Source organism: Chiloscyllium plagiosum, chromosome 37 (assembly GCF_004010195.1).
Source record: "Chiloscyllium plagiosum isolate BGI_BamShark_2017 chromosome 37, ASM401019v2, whole genome shotgun sequence".
NCBI classification, from domain to species: domain Eukaryota; kingdom Metazoa; phylum Chordata; class Chondrichthyes; order Orectolobiformes; family Hemiscylliidae; genus Chiloscyllium; species Chiloscyllium plagiosum.
The window spans coordinates 26,416,030-26,431,562 of record NC_057746.1 but is presented as its reverse complement, the minus strand read 5'-3'; the positions used below and the strand labels follow the sequence as shown (position 1 = coordinate 26,431,562).

Sequence of the window (15,533 nt, the reverse complement as noted above, 5' to 3'; positions counted from 1 at the left end):
ACCAATTTAAAGGCACAATGTGTGACTGAGTTGTTCCCCACAGACAATTTGACAATTGTTGCTATCCAGGCTTACAAATGAGTATCAAAAAATACTTCGAATTGCAGCTGTATTTATTTTAAAGGAAAATGTTGGTAAAGGCCCTTGTCTATCTGACAGCAGCATCAAACACTGTGGGTTACAGTGTTCTTTTCAAGTAATTCTCAGTGTAGCATCTTTTCCTTATTCTTATACCTGGAGTGAATGTGGTAAATGGAGCTTTTCTCCATATCTAAACTTAGTCAGGAGCTCTGGATGGAAAATGTAGAGGACCATTATAGTGCATGATCTACAAGTATTTGATTCTGTCACACTATGGATCTGAAATGCAAAGTGTTTCCTCAGCACTAACCTTTTTGGGTGCAGAAATCCAAGTAAAATTATACTGCTGAAGGTTTAACCTGACACTGTTATTTGATTTTGGGATAATCATTTCTTCTGATCATAAAAGATTTTGGATATGTAAGTCTGCTTTTTTAATTTTGCATCATTTTCCACTTCTCTTATCCCTCCCCAACCTACCAACCTCCCTCTCCACCTTACACTTATCACTGGGGTAAAAATCCTAATAGTTTAAACTCAGTAACTATGTCGTTTTAGGGTCGAAGGACAGGCATGTGCTCACCTCACGAGCATCAGATTGCTCCAGGTTCGTACAGCATCTACAGGCAGGCCGCTTCCCCCAGCATGCACCAGGTTTGTAGGGTTAGCAGTAGGTTATGGCAGATTGATTATTTTGAAGTTACAAAAAGAAGTTTCTTGGTTTTGCATAAAAACTAGCTTAACTATGTCATCTTCAGATTTGAGATTCTGAAGGGTGTGCGGGTAGTAAAGCATACTATGATTTCAGAGAAGACGTGCAATAAGCCATGTGAAGTACTTGGAGAATCTGACAGGGCATGGGTTTTGCTGATAAGAGACTGTTACAGGTTTTCTGACTCAAATCCTAAAGCGCGCACACTGCCAATTTGGTTGGGTATATATTTTGTTGAGACTATAACCTCTTGAAAGGGATTTGCCCCTTTACTGTGAGGCAGCTTTGCACAATATTAGCCATGCTTTTGGAGAGACTTCTTTTTGAATGCAGCACAGGTTGAAATTTTTGATTATCTTACACTGCCATATTGGTTATCACTGACTGGATAATCTTTGAATTATCAATTGATTAAACATGTACTGCATTTTAACTTGTCATCTATTTCCTCTTCTCTCCTCGTATTTCCCCCCCCCACCCGCAATTCCATTTTCTTCCTCTTGTGTTCATGCAGTCCTTCACTTTTCCTTTTTAATGTTTTTTCCATGTTTTAATCACACACCGTACAAAGATTTCAGAGTGGCCTGGGCCGGTGTAACTTTACGGGTACTGCTGTGAATTACACTCTGCAGTGTATCCTAGTGTTATTCCAGAGTCTGAGATTGTGTGTATCTTCACTGGTAGAAGTGGTCTGTTGCAGTTGCTTTTGTTTTGACATCAACCTCACACCAGGAGCTTTATTCCATTTTGTTCTCTGCTGGCAACTATTTTTCTAGTGTTCCTGTATAGTTTTGCTGTCTCTGTCCTCTGAAGCCTTCCAGCTAAAGGTTTAGCAATAAAGTTAATGCTCAATTTTACTATCAAGACTGCTTGAATCCATCTATGTTAAGTCTGATGTTTCAACATGCAGCGTCTGTGCAGGAGTACGGTGTCCTCTGACTGTAGTCTTGCTGTACAAGGCAGCTGTCCGGAGCTTGTGGCGAATCTGATGAGCGATCTATTTCTTTCCCACTGGCAGACTACAGTTCCCCAGGAAAAAGCTAATCCTTCCCTAGCAAATCAAAAGACTCCCGTGGGCGAAGACGAAGATGAGGCCTGGCGTCAGCGGCGCAAGCAGTCATCAACCGAGATCTCTGCCGCTGTGGAGCGGGCACGGAAACGGCGTGAGGAAGAGGAGCGCCGCATGCAGGAGGAGCGTCGAGCTGCCTGCGCAGAGAAGCTGAAGCGGCTTGATGAGAAGTTTGGTGCCTCTGAGAAACGTCAGAAGTCCGAGCAGGAGAAAGAAGAGGCGTCAGAGGAAAAAGAGAATGAAGAGCCTGTGGCGTCCAATAAGCGGCAGCGAACAGCCAGCAGTGGCAGCTTCGAAATGCCACAAGGTACTTATTATCATTTAAAGAATACTAGCACTTTGCTTGTTGTTTTCCTGCTTTTGTGTTCAGCTCTGCAATGTGATCATGCAAGTGACTCTGTTCCCTGACTTATTTTGATGGGTGAAAGTTGCTAATGGCTTTTTGTTTTTAAGAAGTTTGGTCCTTCCCACCCTACAAGGGAGGTCTGCAATGCCTCCACTTGACAAGCTGGCTAGAATGGGGAATGTATTCCATGAAGGGATGAAGACCAGTGCATGTTTGCCAGTTTTGCCAAGATTGAGTTTGCTGTGTCAAAGGAGTCCAAACAATAGCTGCGAGCTTTAAGTTCAGGATTCCCTTAGAGGCTGTAGAATGGAGCAAGTCTATTGTAACACTGATTTATTTTTATTTTGGTCTTTTCATTTCCAGCTGAACCCCCACCTCCCCCTGAAAAGGAAACGGTTGAAGTGAAAGAGGAGGCAGGGGTGGTGAGGGTTGAGTCCAAGGTAGAAACAGTGGTACCAGGAAGACAACCTCAACCCTCCCAAGGCTATTCCAAGTACCAGAAGTCATTGCCGCCCAGGTTTCAAAGACAGCAGCAGGTAAACTATGATCTAGTGATGGCAAGTGAGCTATTTTGAAATTAAAGCAGTGTATTGATTTGCATGAGCACTGTGGATTTCTGCACTAATGCAGTTTGCATAGAAAGCTAAATAAACGTGTTTGTTAATTTTGAATATAAATTAATGAACAACCTGATAGAGTGAAAGCACAAATTCCTGAAGAAGGGCCTGTGCCCGAAACGTCGAATCTCCTGTTCCCTGGATGCTGCCTGACCTGCTGTGCTGTTCCAGCAATAAAGTTTCAACTGAAAGCACAAATTAGCCAATCCATGTGATACTGGTCTTATGCTCACTAATTTTTTTTTAATGGAGCAAGTGATAGGTAAAGGGAGCTAATAGGTTAGGCTAAAGAAACTAATGATGCCCGGCATTAGATCAAGGCAGCATCTAGAATTGGTGATGATCTTTCTGGAGTAAAATTAGGAAATGCTTTTACACACATGGTAAAAGTTTGCAATTCTACATGCAGTTGTGGTTGCGTCAGCTAATTTGAATCTGGAATTGAAGAATTTTTGTAAGCAAAAAGTTAGGAGTTGATGGACAGAAGTAGCTGAATGGCTTTGGATCGTGGGTCAGTCATGAATCGATTGAATGAACCAACAGGCTTAGGAATACTATGTTCCTGACACCATGTTTGGCTAAGGTAATTACATCATAATTGATTCAGAGGCACTTTTTTTGCAGTTGTGGTTACCATTTGTCCTGTTTGCTCTCTATCAAAGAGATCTTGTAATAGTTTGTGACTTATAGAGTCATAGTTATACAGCACAGTTTGTGCTGTGAAAGAATGCTGAGGGTTGTGTGGCTTGTCTTACCTCCAACTTTGACACCTATGGTGTTAGCAGACAATCTGGATTTCTATTTACACTAAGTGGTGACGGGGTGGGGAGGGAGAAAGAGTTTGAATACTTATGAAGCTGTCTGTTAGCTGAATTGGGGGGACTACAGGGAGATTAGACAATGCAAGGTCTGGTTAAAATAAAAACATGATCAGCAAGTCATGTCTGGCATCATGCTGTGCAAAGTTAAGAGGCCTCCATTTGAAAACCAATTTGCTAATCCAGATACTAAAGTTAAGAATTTCAAGTAAGAATAGTATGAGGCTTGACCAACCTGTAGTCAATTGACCTGTTAAGTTCTTTTCCTGCGGCTTCATACACAAGATGCAATTTGCACACCAACTTCTGCAAACAGTTTATTAAGGCCTGTACAAGCTAGGTGACCCCCTTTGACCCTCTTCGCAGGCATGTGAAGTCAAGTCAAAGAGGTCCTGAACAAAGGAAATAAATCCCCTTGAGCAGGTCAGTTAGTCATGCTCTCGGATGCTCTGGCCACTCCCTCACAGTCACATGTTACCTCTGGTACAATGGTAGGATGAGGTCATCCTCTGAGATAATGTAAATGTAAATGACCTAATCCTGGGGAATTGTTATGCAAACAATTTCCTGACTCAGTGACTCCCCAAGACAATGCAGGTGTGACGTATTTAGCTTTGGGGTATGACTGAAAGCATTTCTGAATGGAAGGGGTTGAATGATCGTTTAATTTGATAATAGTGGAGGAGTAGTAGCAAATGACCATCTAAATGGAGTGGGAGTCGTCTGCATTCTGGCCTGAATGTCATCCCCACTCACTTCCAGAATGTTCAGTCAGTGGTTTAACCCTTTAATATTACACTAATGTCCAGAGAGAGAGTCCAATTTAATCTTCTTACATTACAACCTACCAACCCCCACCGCAAAGTGGTGGACGAGAGTAGTCTGAAGGAGAAAGTGAGGACTGCAGATGCTGGAGATTAGAGCTTAATGTGTTGCTGGAAAAGCGCAGCAGGTCAGGCAGCATCAAAGGAACAGAAGAATAGACGTTTCGGGCATTCCTGAAGAAGGGCTTACACCCGAAACGTTGACTCTCCTGTTCTTTTGATGCTGCCTGACCTCCTGCGCTTTTCCAGCAACACATTTTTAAGACGAGAGTAGTCTGCAGGTCCATAGGCCATAGGTCCATAGGCCTTTAGTCTCTTTTGTCAAAACCAAAAGTCAGGAAAATTATTGTACAGTTTTCAAGACTCTTGCGCATGAACTGTGGTGCTGTGGTACCTGATGATGTTTGTGGTATGTTTTGTCTTCAAAATTCAGGAGCAGCTTCTTAAACAGCAGCAGCAGTGGCAGCAGCAGCAACAACATCAGCAACAGCACCAGTCTTCCCAGCAGGTCCCTCCCCAGCAACCACCACAGCCGCAGCCACTTGCTATGGCCCCGTCAGCACCCATGCACCCGCAGCAGCAGAAGCCCATGTACCCAGGTTCCATCGGCCGCCCACCACCACCTATGCCCCCTATGGGTTATGACCCACGTTGGATGATGATGCCTCCTTACATGGATCCTCGTATGCTACAAGGCAGGCCCCCTATCGACTACTTCCCAGCTGGTGTTCATCCTTCAGGTGAGTGGGCAACCTCTGGGGTGGATAACATTGTCCAACGCTGCCCTGACGTTTGTGGGGATTTTTTTCTTTCAAATGATGAAGTCAGAAGGTTGAATCCTGAAGTGGACAACTTGCAGAGTTTGTTTACCTTTTGAATGGTGGATTGAGGCACAACATTTCCTCCCTTTGCTGCCATCTTGGTTGTGAGACAGCTTGTATATGCAAGTTATCCTGCCATATGGCGACAGCTGATGGTTATTCCAAATTCAACTAGTGTGCAGTTTCACAGAATCCCTACGGTGTGGAAGCAGCCCGTTGAATCCACGAGAACCCTCCGAAAAGCATCTCACCGAGACCTGCCCCCCTACCCTGTCCCTGTAAACTTATAGCTGGAAAAGCGCAGCAGGTCAGGCAGCATCCAAGGCACAGGAGAATCGACGTTTCGGGCATAAGCCCTTCTTCAGGAAAGGCTTCTTCGGGCTTATACCCGAAACGTCGATTCTCCTGTTCCTTGGATGCTGCTGGACCTGCTGTGCTTTTCCAGCAACACATTTTCAGCTCTGATCTCCATCATCTGCAGCCCTCACTTTATCCCTGTAAACTTATACTTCCACTGGCCAATCCGCCTAATCTCCTCGGATGCTGCCTGAACTGCTGTGCTCTTCCAGCACCACTAATCCAGAATCTGGTTTCCAGCATCTGCAAGTCATTGTTTTTACCTAATCCGCCTAATCTGCACATCTTTGGACAAGCATCCAGGGAAAACCCACGCAGACACAGAATGTGCAAACTCCAGGCTGACAGTTGCCTGAGGCTACAATTGAACCTGTTGCTGTGAGTCAGCATTGCTAACCACTAAGCTACCGTGCTGCTGGTATTTTCTAAAAGACTCAAATGTGGATTTTAGATTAGATTAAATTACATTACAGCGTGGAAACAGGCCCTTCGGCCCAACAAGTCCACACCGTCCCGCCGAAGCGCAACCCACCCATACCCCTACATTTACCCCTTACCTAACACTACGGGCAATTTAGCATGGGCAATTCACCTGACCTGCACATCTTTGGACTGTGGGAGGAAACCGGAGCACCCGGAGGAAACCCACGCAGACACTGGGAGAACGTGCAAACTCCACACAGTCAGTTGCCTGAGGCGGGAATTGAACCCAGGTCTCCTGCGCTGTGAGGCAGCAGTGCTAACCACTGTGTCACCGTGCCGTCCTAGAAGTTTGTTTCTAGAAGTCCTTGGGAAGAGGTAGGTGACAGAATCCATAGATTGTGACCCCACTAGTTGCTGCATTGGTTGGGAATAATGTTTTACTTTCAGAAGTAAAAGCTGCCTTTCCTATTGGAGTTGATCTTTCTTGCAAATAACCCGTTTGGCAGTAATGCATTCGAAACTGCAGCATGTGAAGCAATTTTTTTTATTAAAGCTACCTTGCCATCATATTTACACCTCCATTAAATCATCTTTTGGTCTCCTGATTTCAAAAGAATCTGTGTCCTGTGTGCAGTTTACTGGACTGCAACTATTCATCTGACAAGTTTGAAATTCCCTCCACAAAACTAGAGTGGGTGAAAAGGATATGCTAAACAACTGACTATGCCAGGTGGGATGTACCATAGTCTGCTTCGAATTCTGTCTCACTGAGTAGAGAGGAAGGTTAGCAATTATATTATGTGTGCAGTTGTTAGAGTTGGTAGTATCGGGAGAGAGAAAAACAGAAAATGGAGATTGGGATTGAATTCTGTCTCTGTCTCTGTTATCTGTCCCTGTAGTACTGAAAACTGCATCATTTGACATTGTCGGTTTAATATTTGAATCCATATAGTCCACTTTTTTAGAATTTCCTCATCTAAATTGTATTGCATTGGAACAGCCACAGTGCAAGAGTGAGGTGAAAAATGTCTTGATTGATTTCTCATTTTGCTTTAGGTTTAATGGCACGTGAGCGTTCAGACAGCGGTGGTTCTGGATCTGAACCCTTTGACCGACACCCTACAAGGGGTACGCCACCTATTGACCCCAAGTTGGCCTGGGCTGGTGATGTGTTCCCACCAGCAGAGATACGGCCTTTGGCTTCGCCAATACGACCACATGATGAAGATGACAAAAGTTTGAGGTCTGTTCAGATTTGCCTCAAGACATGGGTTGGGGGCTATTGATCCCTGAGGGGGCATTGTAACATGAGCGTGTTGGAGGATGATGCATCTTCATAAATGATTTGTTTTGTAAAAAGCTGTCCACACTCCTACATTGTCAGTGTTACACCTGGTTCATTTTGCCTCCCTTCAATGAAAGAGAAATCTCTGCTTCAGAGAGCCAAATGCATTTATTTGCCACCTTTGTTGGTTGCAGGTAGCTTGGTTTGCTACTGAACATAGCAAGCTAATTTTAGAGCTATACAATACATCTTGGCCAAAAGTTGTTTGGAACCCCCTAATCACAATGCCTTAATCAAGAAATTGTGCTCACAGTTGGCAAGTGATTTAGGCATTTCAGGCAAGACCTTTCTCCATTTGAACCAAGGAATGTACCACAGCAAGAAGTTGTGATGTCTCTGCTTCAGATATTCATTTCACGTTTGATTTCCAAAAAGTGGCACAGTCCATCCTCCACCTGCTCCCAATAACTTTGTTTTAGCAAAGCTCAAGTGAAGATGTTTACTGTTATTTTAAAACTGCTCTCTTTTCATCTGAGGGAAGAGTCTTTGTCTACTTATCAAAATCCTTCCTCATTTGATAACTTTGATTAGGTATTTTCTTCTTTTCTCTACTCTAGTGAAAACTATCACAGTACTTTCTGTACTTCAAATGAACTGTATCTGTGTGGAGAAACAGATGAAAGAGCCCTAACCTAGACATTTTGGTTCTGTAGATTCAAATGCTGATAGTGAATAGCGCATTTATAAATTTCAGCTTAGGCAGTTTTAATAGACATCTTCTGTATTCAATTATTTTAATTCAGATAGCCCAGTAGTGAGGAATAGAACTAGCGTCTATTCTTTGCTGTAAATAAATGCGAATAGAAGTAATGTGCATTATAGATGTGTGCCTTCATATCTAAGTATGAGCCCAAATGAATCTCCAGTTGATACATGCCAGGTCAATCTGAATGCATCTGTAGCTGACACACCTAGTCAGGGCCTGGTGGTTAAATACAGCTTGGTAACTGAATTATTTAAGACCAAATTTGTTCCAAGTTAGCAGGTCCCAGTATTGGGAGTGTGGTAATGAGGTGAGCCACTGATCTGATAGGCTAACTTGCCTTTGGAAATGGAGCACCTTTTCTTTCAGAGAAAATATGTCTGGGCGTTGCTTCGATATCCAGTGAGTATCGAAGTTTCCCCTTTTAAGTTGCAAGCAGATTATCAGCACATCCTATTTAAGCTCCCATGAAAATCCTTAAGTTGAAAGGGCAGAGTTGTCAGCAGCTTTTGAGAGGTCATTTGGGAAGAGTCAGTGCTGAAGGGAGGGGCAAGAATGGGGATGTAGGCAAGTTTGAGTACAGTACAAATAGTGATATTTTAGCTGTTTATAAAAAAAGTGTTTATAAGATGTTAATGGGCTATTCAACATTTTTGTATTGTCACGTTTTGCATCAATATCTGTTCCTCATTGACTTTCTTTTACACACAGAAGTGAAACCCCACCAGTCCGACACCGAGACACCGGACCACCTCAGTCCTTTGTGAGTAGTCTTCAGGTTTCGGACAGTGGACCTCGACATGTTCCCCAGATGCAGCGGTATACGCTGATGGACCGCCTGGATGAACAGAGACAGACCCCCTGGCAGAATTCCCTGCCCAGTGTTCAGATGGAGCTGGAACGGGATAGGCGGGTGGAGATGTCTTCACAACTTCAGCATTCACATCCGCAGCGCAAGGCAGAGCAGGAGTCTATGCCCATCCGCAGGGAGACCACACAACTACAACATGAAGACAAAAAGATGGAGCCGCTCATGATGCACGTGCCTCGGGAATCTAGCCAACTTTCCAATGTTGTAAAGAAGGCAGCACCCCACATTCAGGCTGCAGAAGTTCTGCAGCACAAGGAAGACCACTCAGTCAAAGAGAACAAGCAAGAAGAGAACAAAAAAGGTGACAAACCCAACCGTCAGGATATGCACCGACCTCAGAGGAAGGAATCTAAGACAGAAACCAGATGGGGACCACGGCCCGGCAGTAAAAACCGTGATGAGCCAAGTGATAAACCTGCTCGGAGAGCTGGACCCATCAAAAAACCAGTACTGAAGGACATGAAGCGTGAAGACAGTGAGCAGGAGGTGGAGAAGGGCAAGCCTACGTCAGGAGAAAAGACTGTTGTTAAGGGGAAGGACAAGTCGCAGGAATTCAAGCTTGAGGCTGATTGTTCAAAACAGGACTCTTCTGCAAGTTTGAAAGCGAGCCAGCCTGTCCCTTCTGTGTCTGTCTCCAATAAGCCTTCACAAGGCCCTCCTCTTTCAAACGTGCAGGATGACCGAGGGAAAGCAAAGCCTTCTGGGAAGGATCAGAGGCCTGAGAAAGCAAAAACGTCCAAACCACCTCAGAAGGACTTTAACAATGGCCCTCCACCACCTCGGCGGAATAGAGATCGGGATCATTCGTTTGACCGTAGTTATTCGGGGCGAGGCCGAGGCAGAGGACGCGGCGAATTCTTCTCGCGGGGAAGGGGTTATCGAGGAGCCTATGGTGGCCGAGGAAGAGGAGGCAGAGGCCGCAGCAGGGAGTTCAGAGGCTATAGGGAGCCCATGTACCGAACAGAGGAGAGTGGCTCCAAGAGCTCGTTCAGGCCGCGGAACCCAAGTGAGACACGCAGCGAAGGCTCGGAGTATGAGGAGATTCCCAAGCGCCGCCGTCAGAGGGGCTCAGAGACCGGTAGTGAGACTCATGAGAGTGCCAGCGATGTGGCTCACTCCGACAAGGAAGTCTCCACCAGCTCCAAAGAGCCCGCCAAGGAGTTCCGAAACTCCGATCAAGGCCGTGCAGACAAGAAGAACAGAGCAGAGCCACCGAAGCTTGCTGACAAGATGCCTCCACGGCTGAGTGATTCTTCACGTGGCAGGGTCTTCACTCCACGTGGTGTGCCATCTCGGAGAGGTCGGGGAGGTATGCCTCGCGGGGGTGGCGGCGGTGGTGGCCGCCCTCAGCAAGGGGGCTGGGGACCTTCTTCAAAGGTACCACCCCCCAAGAAGCAGCCCTCGAAGGAGCAGGTCAAAACACCAGAAATCAGGCCTCTTGATATGCCCCCAGGTAAAGAGTCTGAGAAAAACCCCTCTGAGAAGCCGCCGCAGGTCGGTGAGTCAGCGGCACCTGAGGGCCAGCCTCACCGGTCAGAGAGGCCCCCGGATAAACCACCGAGGCGGCGGCGTCATGGGCGTTCTCAGCAGCAGGATAAGCCTCCGCGGTTCCGCCGCCTGAAGCAGGAGCGGGAGGTGGCTGCCCGAATGAACGGCGAAAGAAACCTCTTCCCTGAATCCTTGCCGCCAAATCCACCTCCCAACCCACAAACTGAGGAGATCAAGGAGGTAGTGCGCAACGCTGCCGGCACCAAGTCCCCAGACTTGTCCAACCAGAACTCTGACCAGGCCAATGAGGAATGGGAGACGGCGTCTGAAAGCAGCGACTTCACTGAGAGGAGGGACAAGGATGGCATGTTTGTGAAAAATGCCCCTGGAGGCATCAAGTCAGTCGACCCCAATGCTGCCCAGAAGAAGGAATCGTCCAAGCGCAGCTTCTCCAGCCAGAGACCTGGGATGGACCGACAGAATCGGCGCTCGAACCCAGGAGATTCAAGTGGCAAAGGCAACCGGAATAGTGCTGGTTCTGTCAGGAATGAGAAGCGCAACTGGCCTTCCCCAAAGAATAGGAGGTGAGTGAGCAGGAGTGGGTAATCCAGGGGTAAGGTCGTGGTGGAAGTTGAGATAAAAGATTCCGCTCCAAATTTGCACTTTTTGTAACAGATTGTGCACTTTGAAGAGAAGAAATTGTTGCTGTATTTAGTTTTGGTTGCCTGAGAGTAATTGGAATCGGCAAAGTTACGACTAATGTCTGTTTAGTGACCCCTGTAGAAAATTTAGACAAAACCAAAATCACATTACTCCTGATGTCCCCACAATGCACCCACAGGAATGTTGCTGACATTTGAGTGCTTTAAGATGGCTGATTTCCTGGTGTCTAGGTTTTTCTAATGAAGAAAGCTTTCTTAAGTGTTCCACTGGTTGCCAGTGGAGTCATATCTCTGCATGAATGGACAACTTCAGGAGTAGGGGAAGGGTAAGAGATTAAAGTATCTGTACAAGACTTAACCTGACCATGTCTATAGGGGAGAGCTGTTTGGCTTTCAAGTGAGCCTGTGCCATAAAGGAAGCAGGTTTGAAGAATTTGACAGTAAAGAGTTTGAAATGTAATCTTGGCAGGCCAGTGGAAGATCGGACAACACTCGCTGCAGCTCTTCCTCAGAACGCGAGTGCAGTATTCAGAGTAGACAGGATCATTCCCAGCGACTCTGCTGCCATCCAGAAAGCCATTGCAGAAGTAAACAACCGGCACAAGGATTGCAAACTGGCGCCTGGCAAAATAAAGGAGAAGAATGATATGCTGACACAATTTGATCTGAACAATTATGCAAGTAAGTCCAGGAAAAATGTGCTGTAACTGCGTGTGTTAAGGTGGTGTGTTGTGGTTGAGTTTATTGTGAACATACTGCCCGCCCCAATTGTCCCTACGGTAATGCTGAGCCATTCCATTCCATAAGATATGTTTGGCGTGAACTGTTGGACTCGAGTCTGTTTCTGTTCTGTATGATTCTAAGACCCCAAAATTCTTTGGGAGAGGTATTCCAGCATATTAACCCACCTACAGAGAGGATATACAGTTCAAATTCTGTTCTGGCTCTTGTGCTGACTCACCTTGCTACTTGCCCCGTGAAACCAGTTTCTGGCATTCCTCAATACTTTCCTCCTAATGTTGTCGTCATTCATGATGGGATGCATGTGGCAGTGGGTCTGAGTGTTGTCATGCTGATGAGTCTGTTTAACTTCCTAAAGTGCAGTCTGGAAAGTGTAATTATTTCATAGCCTCTTTCATTGTTGTACACTAACAGTGGCAGAAGTGACGACTATGTACAGCAACCCACCAACGCTCCTTTGATTGCACATTCCTAACCTGTGACCTCTGCCACAGTAGATCCATGAGATTGTCACCACCTGAAGTTTCCCTCCAAACCACAGACCATCCTGACTTGTAACTGTATCGCTGTTCCTTCACTGTCACAGGGTTTAAGTCCTGGAGCTCCATATCCAACCACATTATTGCTGTACTGGCACCCACACCAACTATAACCGGTCATGAAGCTGGCTGAGACCACCAGTTGGGGAGTAGTTGCAGAGTGAGCCACAAAAGCTGACCAAGCCAGAGACATCCACATGTGGAAAAAAATAAATGGAAAGTAGCAATTGACTTTTTCAGGGAATCTCCACAAACAGCCATGAGGCAAATGACTTGACAGTCTCTGTTTAATACTGTGGGTTAAGAGACATCTTAAGGTAGCTTCCCTGCTCTCTCTGTAGAGCCTCTTTTTGTGGGACTTGACAGTGTGGCTTTTCCTCACTGATGTGGTGAAGTGTTCTGTGCATTATGTTCAAGTCTGGAAATACTAATCTTCTGAGTGAGTTAACAGTTTTACATGTAGCTTGGTTACCTGTTTGCCTTCACGATGTGGCTTTCTGTACCATAGAACAGTTCGGAGGGCATTTGACCTGTTGACTTTGTTTGATTTCGGACGAATCTTTTTTAGGTGTTGTGATTATTGATGATCACCCAGCAGTTTCTGCAGATGATGAGTCCATATCTCCCTTAAATGACGGCTTCACCCGCGTCCTTTCAAAACGTCAGAAGAGGATCCTGGACGATGAGCGCCGCAAAAAGGAAGAGCATCTGCTGCAGGTAAACTCAGAGGCAAGCTCTTGTCGGGGGTTCTACCTGTGTTTAGATATCAATCTAAATAACTGGTAAGCCTTCGGGAGGTAAAGATAGTAAAAGCATAGATTAGTCATGTATTGGCTATGTGACTTGCTTCATTTGAGTCTGTGCTGAAAACTAAGGTGGCATATGCTAAAGTTAACTGAGGACGACAGTGTGTTTGACTGTGTGTGGATTTCTCCATGGGCTGCCAGTGTTAAAATTCATATCTTGTACAGACCAACAGTTCTAAAAGTGAAGCCAGAAAATTTGATGGAAGCAGGATGACTTTATGTAGAGTTTTTAAAGAAATTTTTAGAATTTTCAAGTTGACTTCATTCATGTTGAGACTTGCAGCAGAAACCTGCAATGCTGAGTAGACATTGTCTTCCAATTGTGGGGCAGTTGATGAAAGTCATTTCTGGTTGATGACTTTGCTACTTGGAGCATTGTTACTCTTGGATCTGCAGCCCAGTGATCGTACATACAATTGAACTGTTTCAGAAAGGTAGCAAATTTGCAAACTCATCAAATCTTGATGCTACTTCACTGTACTGTGTCCATGCAGAGGTAATGATGCCCTTTGTTGAAATGCTTTTGAAATTAATTAAATGAACACAAATGCCCATTACCCTTTTTCATCCTTTTCTTTATTTCTTGCCCTCGCCATCCCGATTTTAAGAAAAAAACAAAAGAAATCCCATTGGTCTGTTTGGATCCTCAGGCTGTGTTGAAATAACATGGCAAAAGAAGTAAGAAATGGTGCTGATCAAACTGGAAGATTTGTTGACTGAGACCATTTGCTGATTTTTGCCCTCTGCCACATGTGCAAGGCCTGTAACTACCAGCTGAGTTTGAGGGGTGGATAGGAAGTGGTTTGGCAGTAAGACGTTGTATTTGGAATGATGTGTTCTGGTTACCTTGTGGTACCTGATTCTCCCTAACAGTTTTAATGTTATCTTTCTTCACCAGAAGGCTGTCAAAATCTGCACAATGGATTCTCTGCATCCCTCATTATCTGGCTTCCCCAAAAAGCAGTCTAAGAAGGTGACTCTTTCAAACTTAGAGTCTGAAGAGAGCTGCAAGGGTCAGACTAACACAGCTGATCTGGGAACCCAGATTTGGAATACCACGCATTCCGGTATGTCATTCTCACATGAATAGAAACATGAAGTGTGGGCATGGATGAGAAGTTTTAATGTATTCTTGTAAACAAAGTATCTACCTTTTGGTACAAACCTGTAAGTAATTGAAACTTTGAAGAAATTACCACCGATCTTAGGCAATATATATTTATTTGTGCACAGCACCTGAATGGCATGTTCCAAAAAATATATTTGCTAGCCTAGTGAGGCTTGAACTTCAGCTGCAACTTTTCATGAAACTCAGAACTATGGATGCTGTAATTCAGAGATAAAAACAGAAATTGCTGGAAAAACACAGCAGGTTTGGCAGCATCTGTAGCGAGAAATTAATGTTAATGTTTTGGTGGAGTGACCCTTCCCTGGAACTCTGCTGTCAGACCACCTGAGCTTTTCCAGCAATTTCTATTTTTGGCTTTTTCATTTAAACTGTCTTGAGCACACTAATGATTGCTTTGTCTTCTGTGACACAAAATAATTAATACTAATCTAGCTTAAAATAGCTGTAGAACATTTCCAGGTACCTGCCTTGCAGCTAGGTCAGGAAATGTGAGCCAGGGTTTCAGCTCCTCTTAATAATTGAATTAATCCTGTTGGCAGTGGATATATGAATGTGAGATGAGGATAAACTGGGTTTGATCATGATGGCCCTTGTCCAATAACGATCAACGTTTGTTGCTTCTATTTATACTTGAATAAAATTGCTAGGAGCTGTTTTCCCTGATAGATTGACAGCCGCAGCATGTATCATGTTCAAGTGAGTGTAATAATATTTTTGAAAAGAAATACTTGGAGCATTTGGCAAGAACAAATGTAATTTGGATTTTTAATCTTTCCTTATGTTCTCAGTTAGCTCTCTGGGTCCAGGAGAGGCTTACAGTTTAGGTAGAAGCTATTTGGCTGTTGCTCATGTGTGAGGTTTTTGCAATCCAGAACATGATGGATTTGGATGTTGTTGTGAGTTTAATTTTGCAGAGAAAATAGAGTTGCTGGTTCTGACAGTGGGGAACCTCTGAATTCAGAAAGTTGTGGGCTCTAGTCCTGATGCAGAAATTTGAGAAGTCTTGGCTTTTGGATGAGATGTTGAGCCAAGGTCCTTTACTGCAGTCCTGGGTGATTGTGACAGATCACAACAACATACTTTTTAAAGATGAGCTGACGACTTCTCCATAGTCTCTTGACCAATGTTTATCACTGAACCTCAATCGGATTATTTAGTTATCATCACATTTTGTTTTCGGG

At 44.7% G+C, this 15,533-nt stretch overlaps 1 protein-coding gene across 6 annotated transcripts in view; it reads left to right on the top strand.

The window, feature by feature from the left end:
* LOC122541410 (protein PRRC2A-like) overlaps nucleotides 1-15,533 on the top strand; it is a 136,572-nt gene that overhangs the window by 85,016 nt on the left and 36,023 nt on the right. For 5 of the 6 annotated variants that reach the window (XM_043678163.1, XM_043678166.1, XM_043678160.1 and 2 more), the window contains 9 exons: nucleotides 640-735; nucleotides 1,812-2,169; nucleotides 2,572-2,744; nucleotides 4,901-5,207; nucleotides 7,125-7,311; nucleotides 8,828-11,059; nucleotides 11,607-11,818; nucleotides 12,986-13,134; nucleotides 14,122-14,290. In XM_043678163.1, the coding sequence (XP_043534098.1) occupies nucleotides 640-735; nucleotides 1,812-2,169; nucleotides 2,572-2,744; nucleotides 4,901-5,207; nucleotides 7,125-7,311; nucleotides 8,828-11,059; nucleotides 11,607-11,818; nucleotides 12,986-13,134; nucleotides 14,122-14,290 (3,883 nt within the window). The remainder of the gene's footprint in view (nucleotides 1-639; nucleotides 736-1,811; nucleotides 2,170-2,571; nucleotides 2,745-4,900; nucleotides 5,208-7,124; nucleotides 7,312-8,827; nucleotides 11,060-11,606; nucleotides 11,819-12,985; nucleotides 13,135-14,121; nucleotides 14,291-15,533) is intronic. The other variant, XM_043678164.1, reaches the window with a different exon arrangement.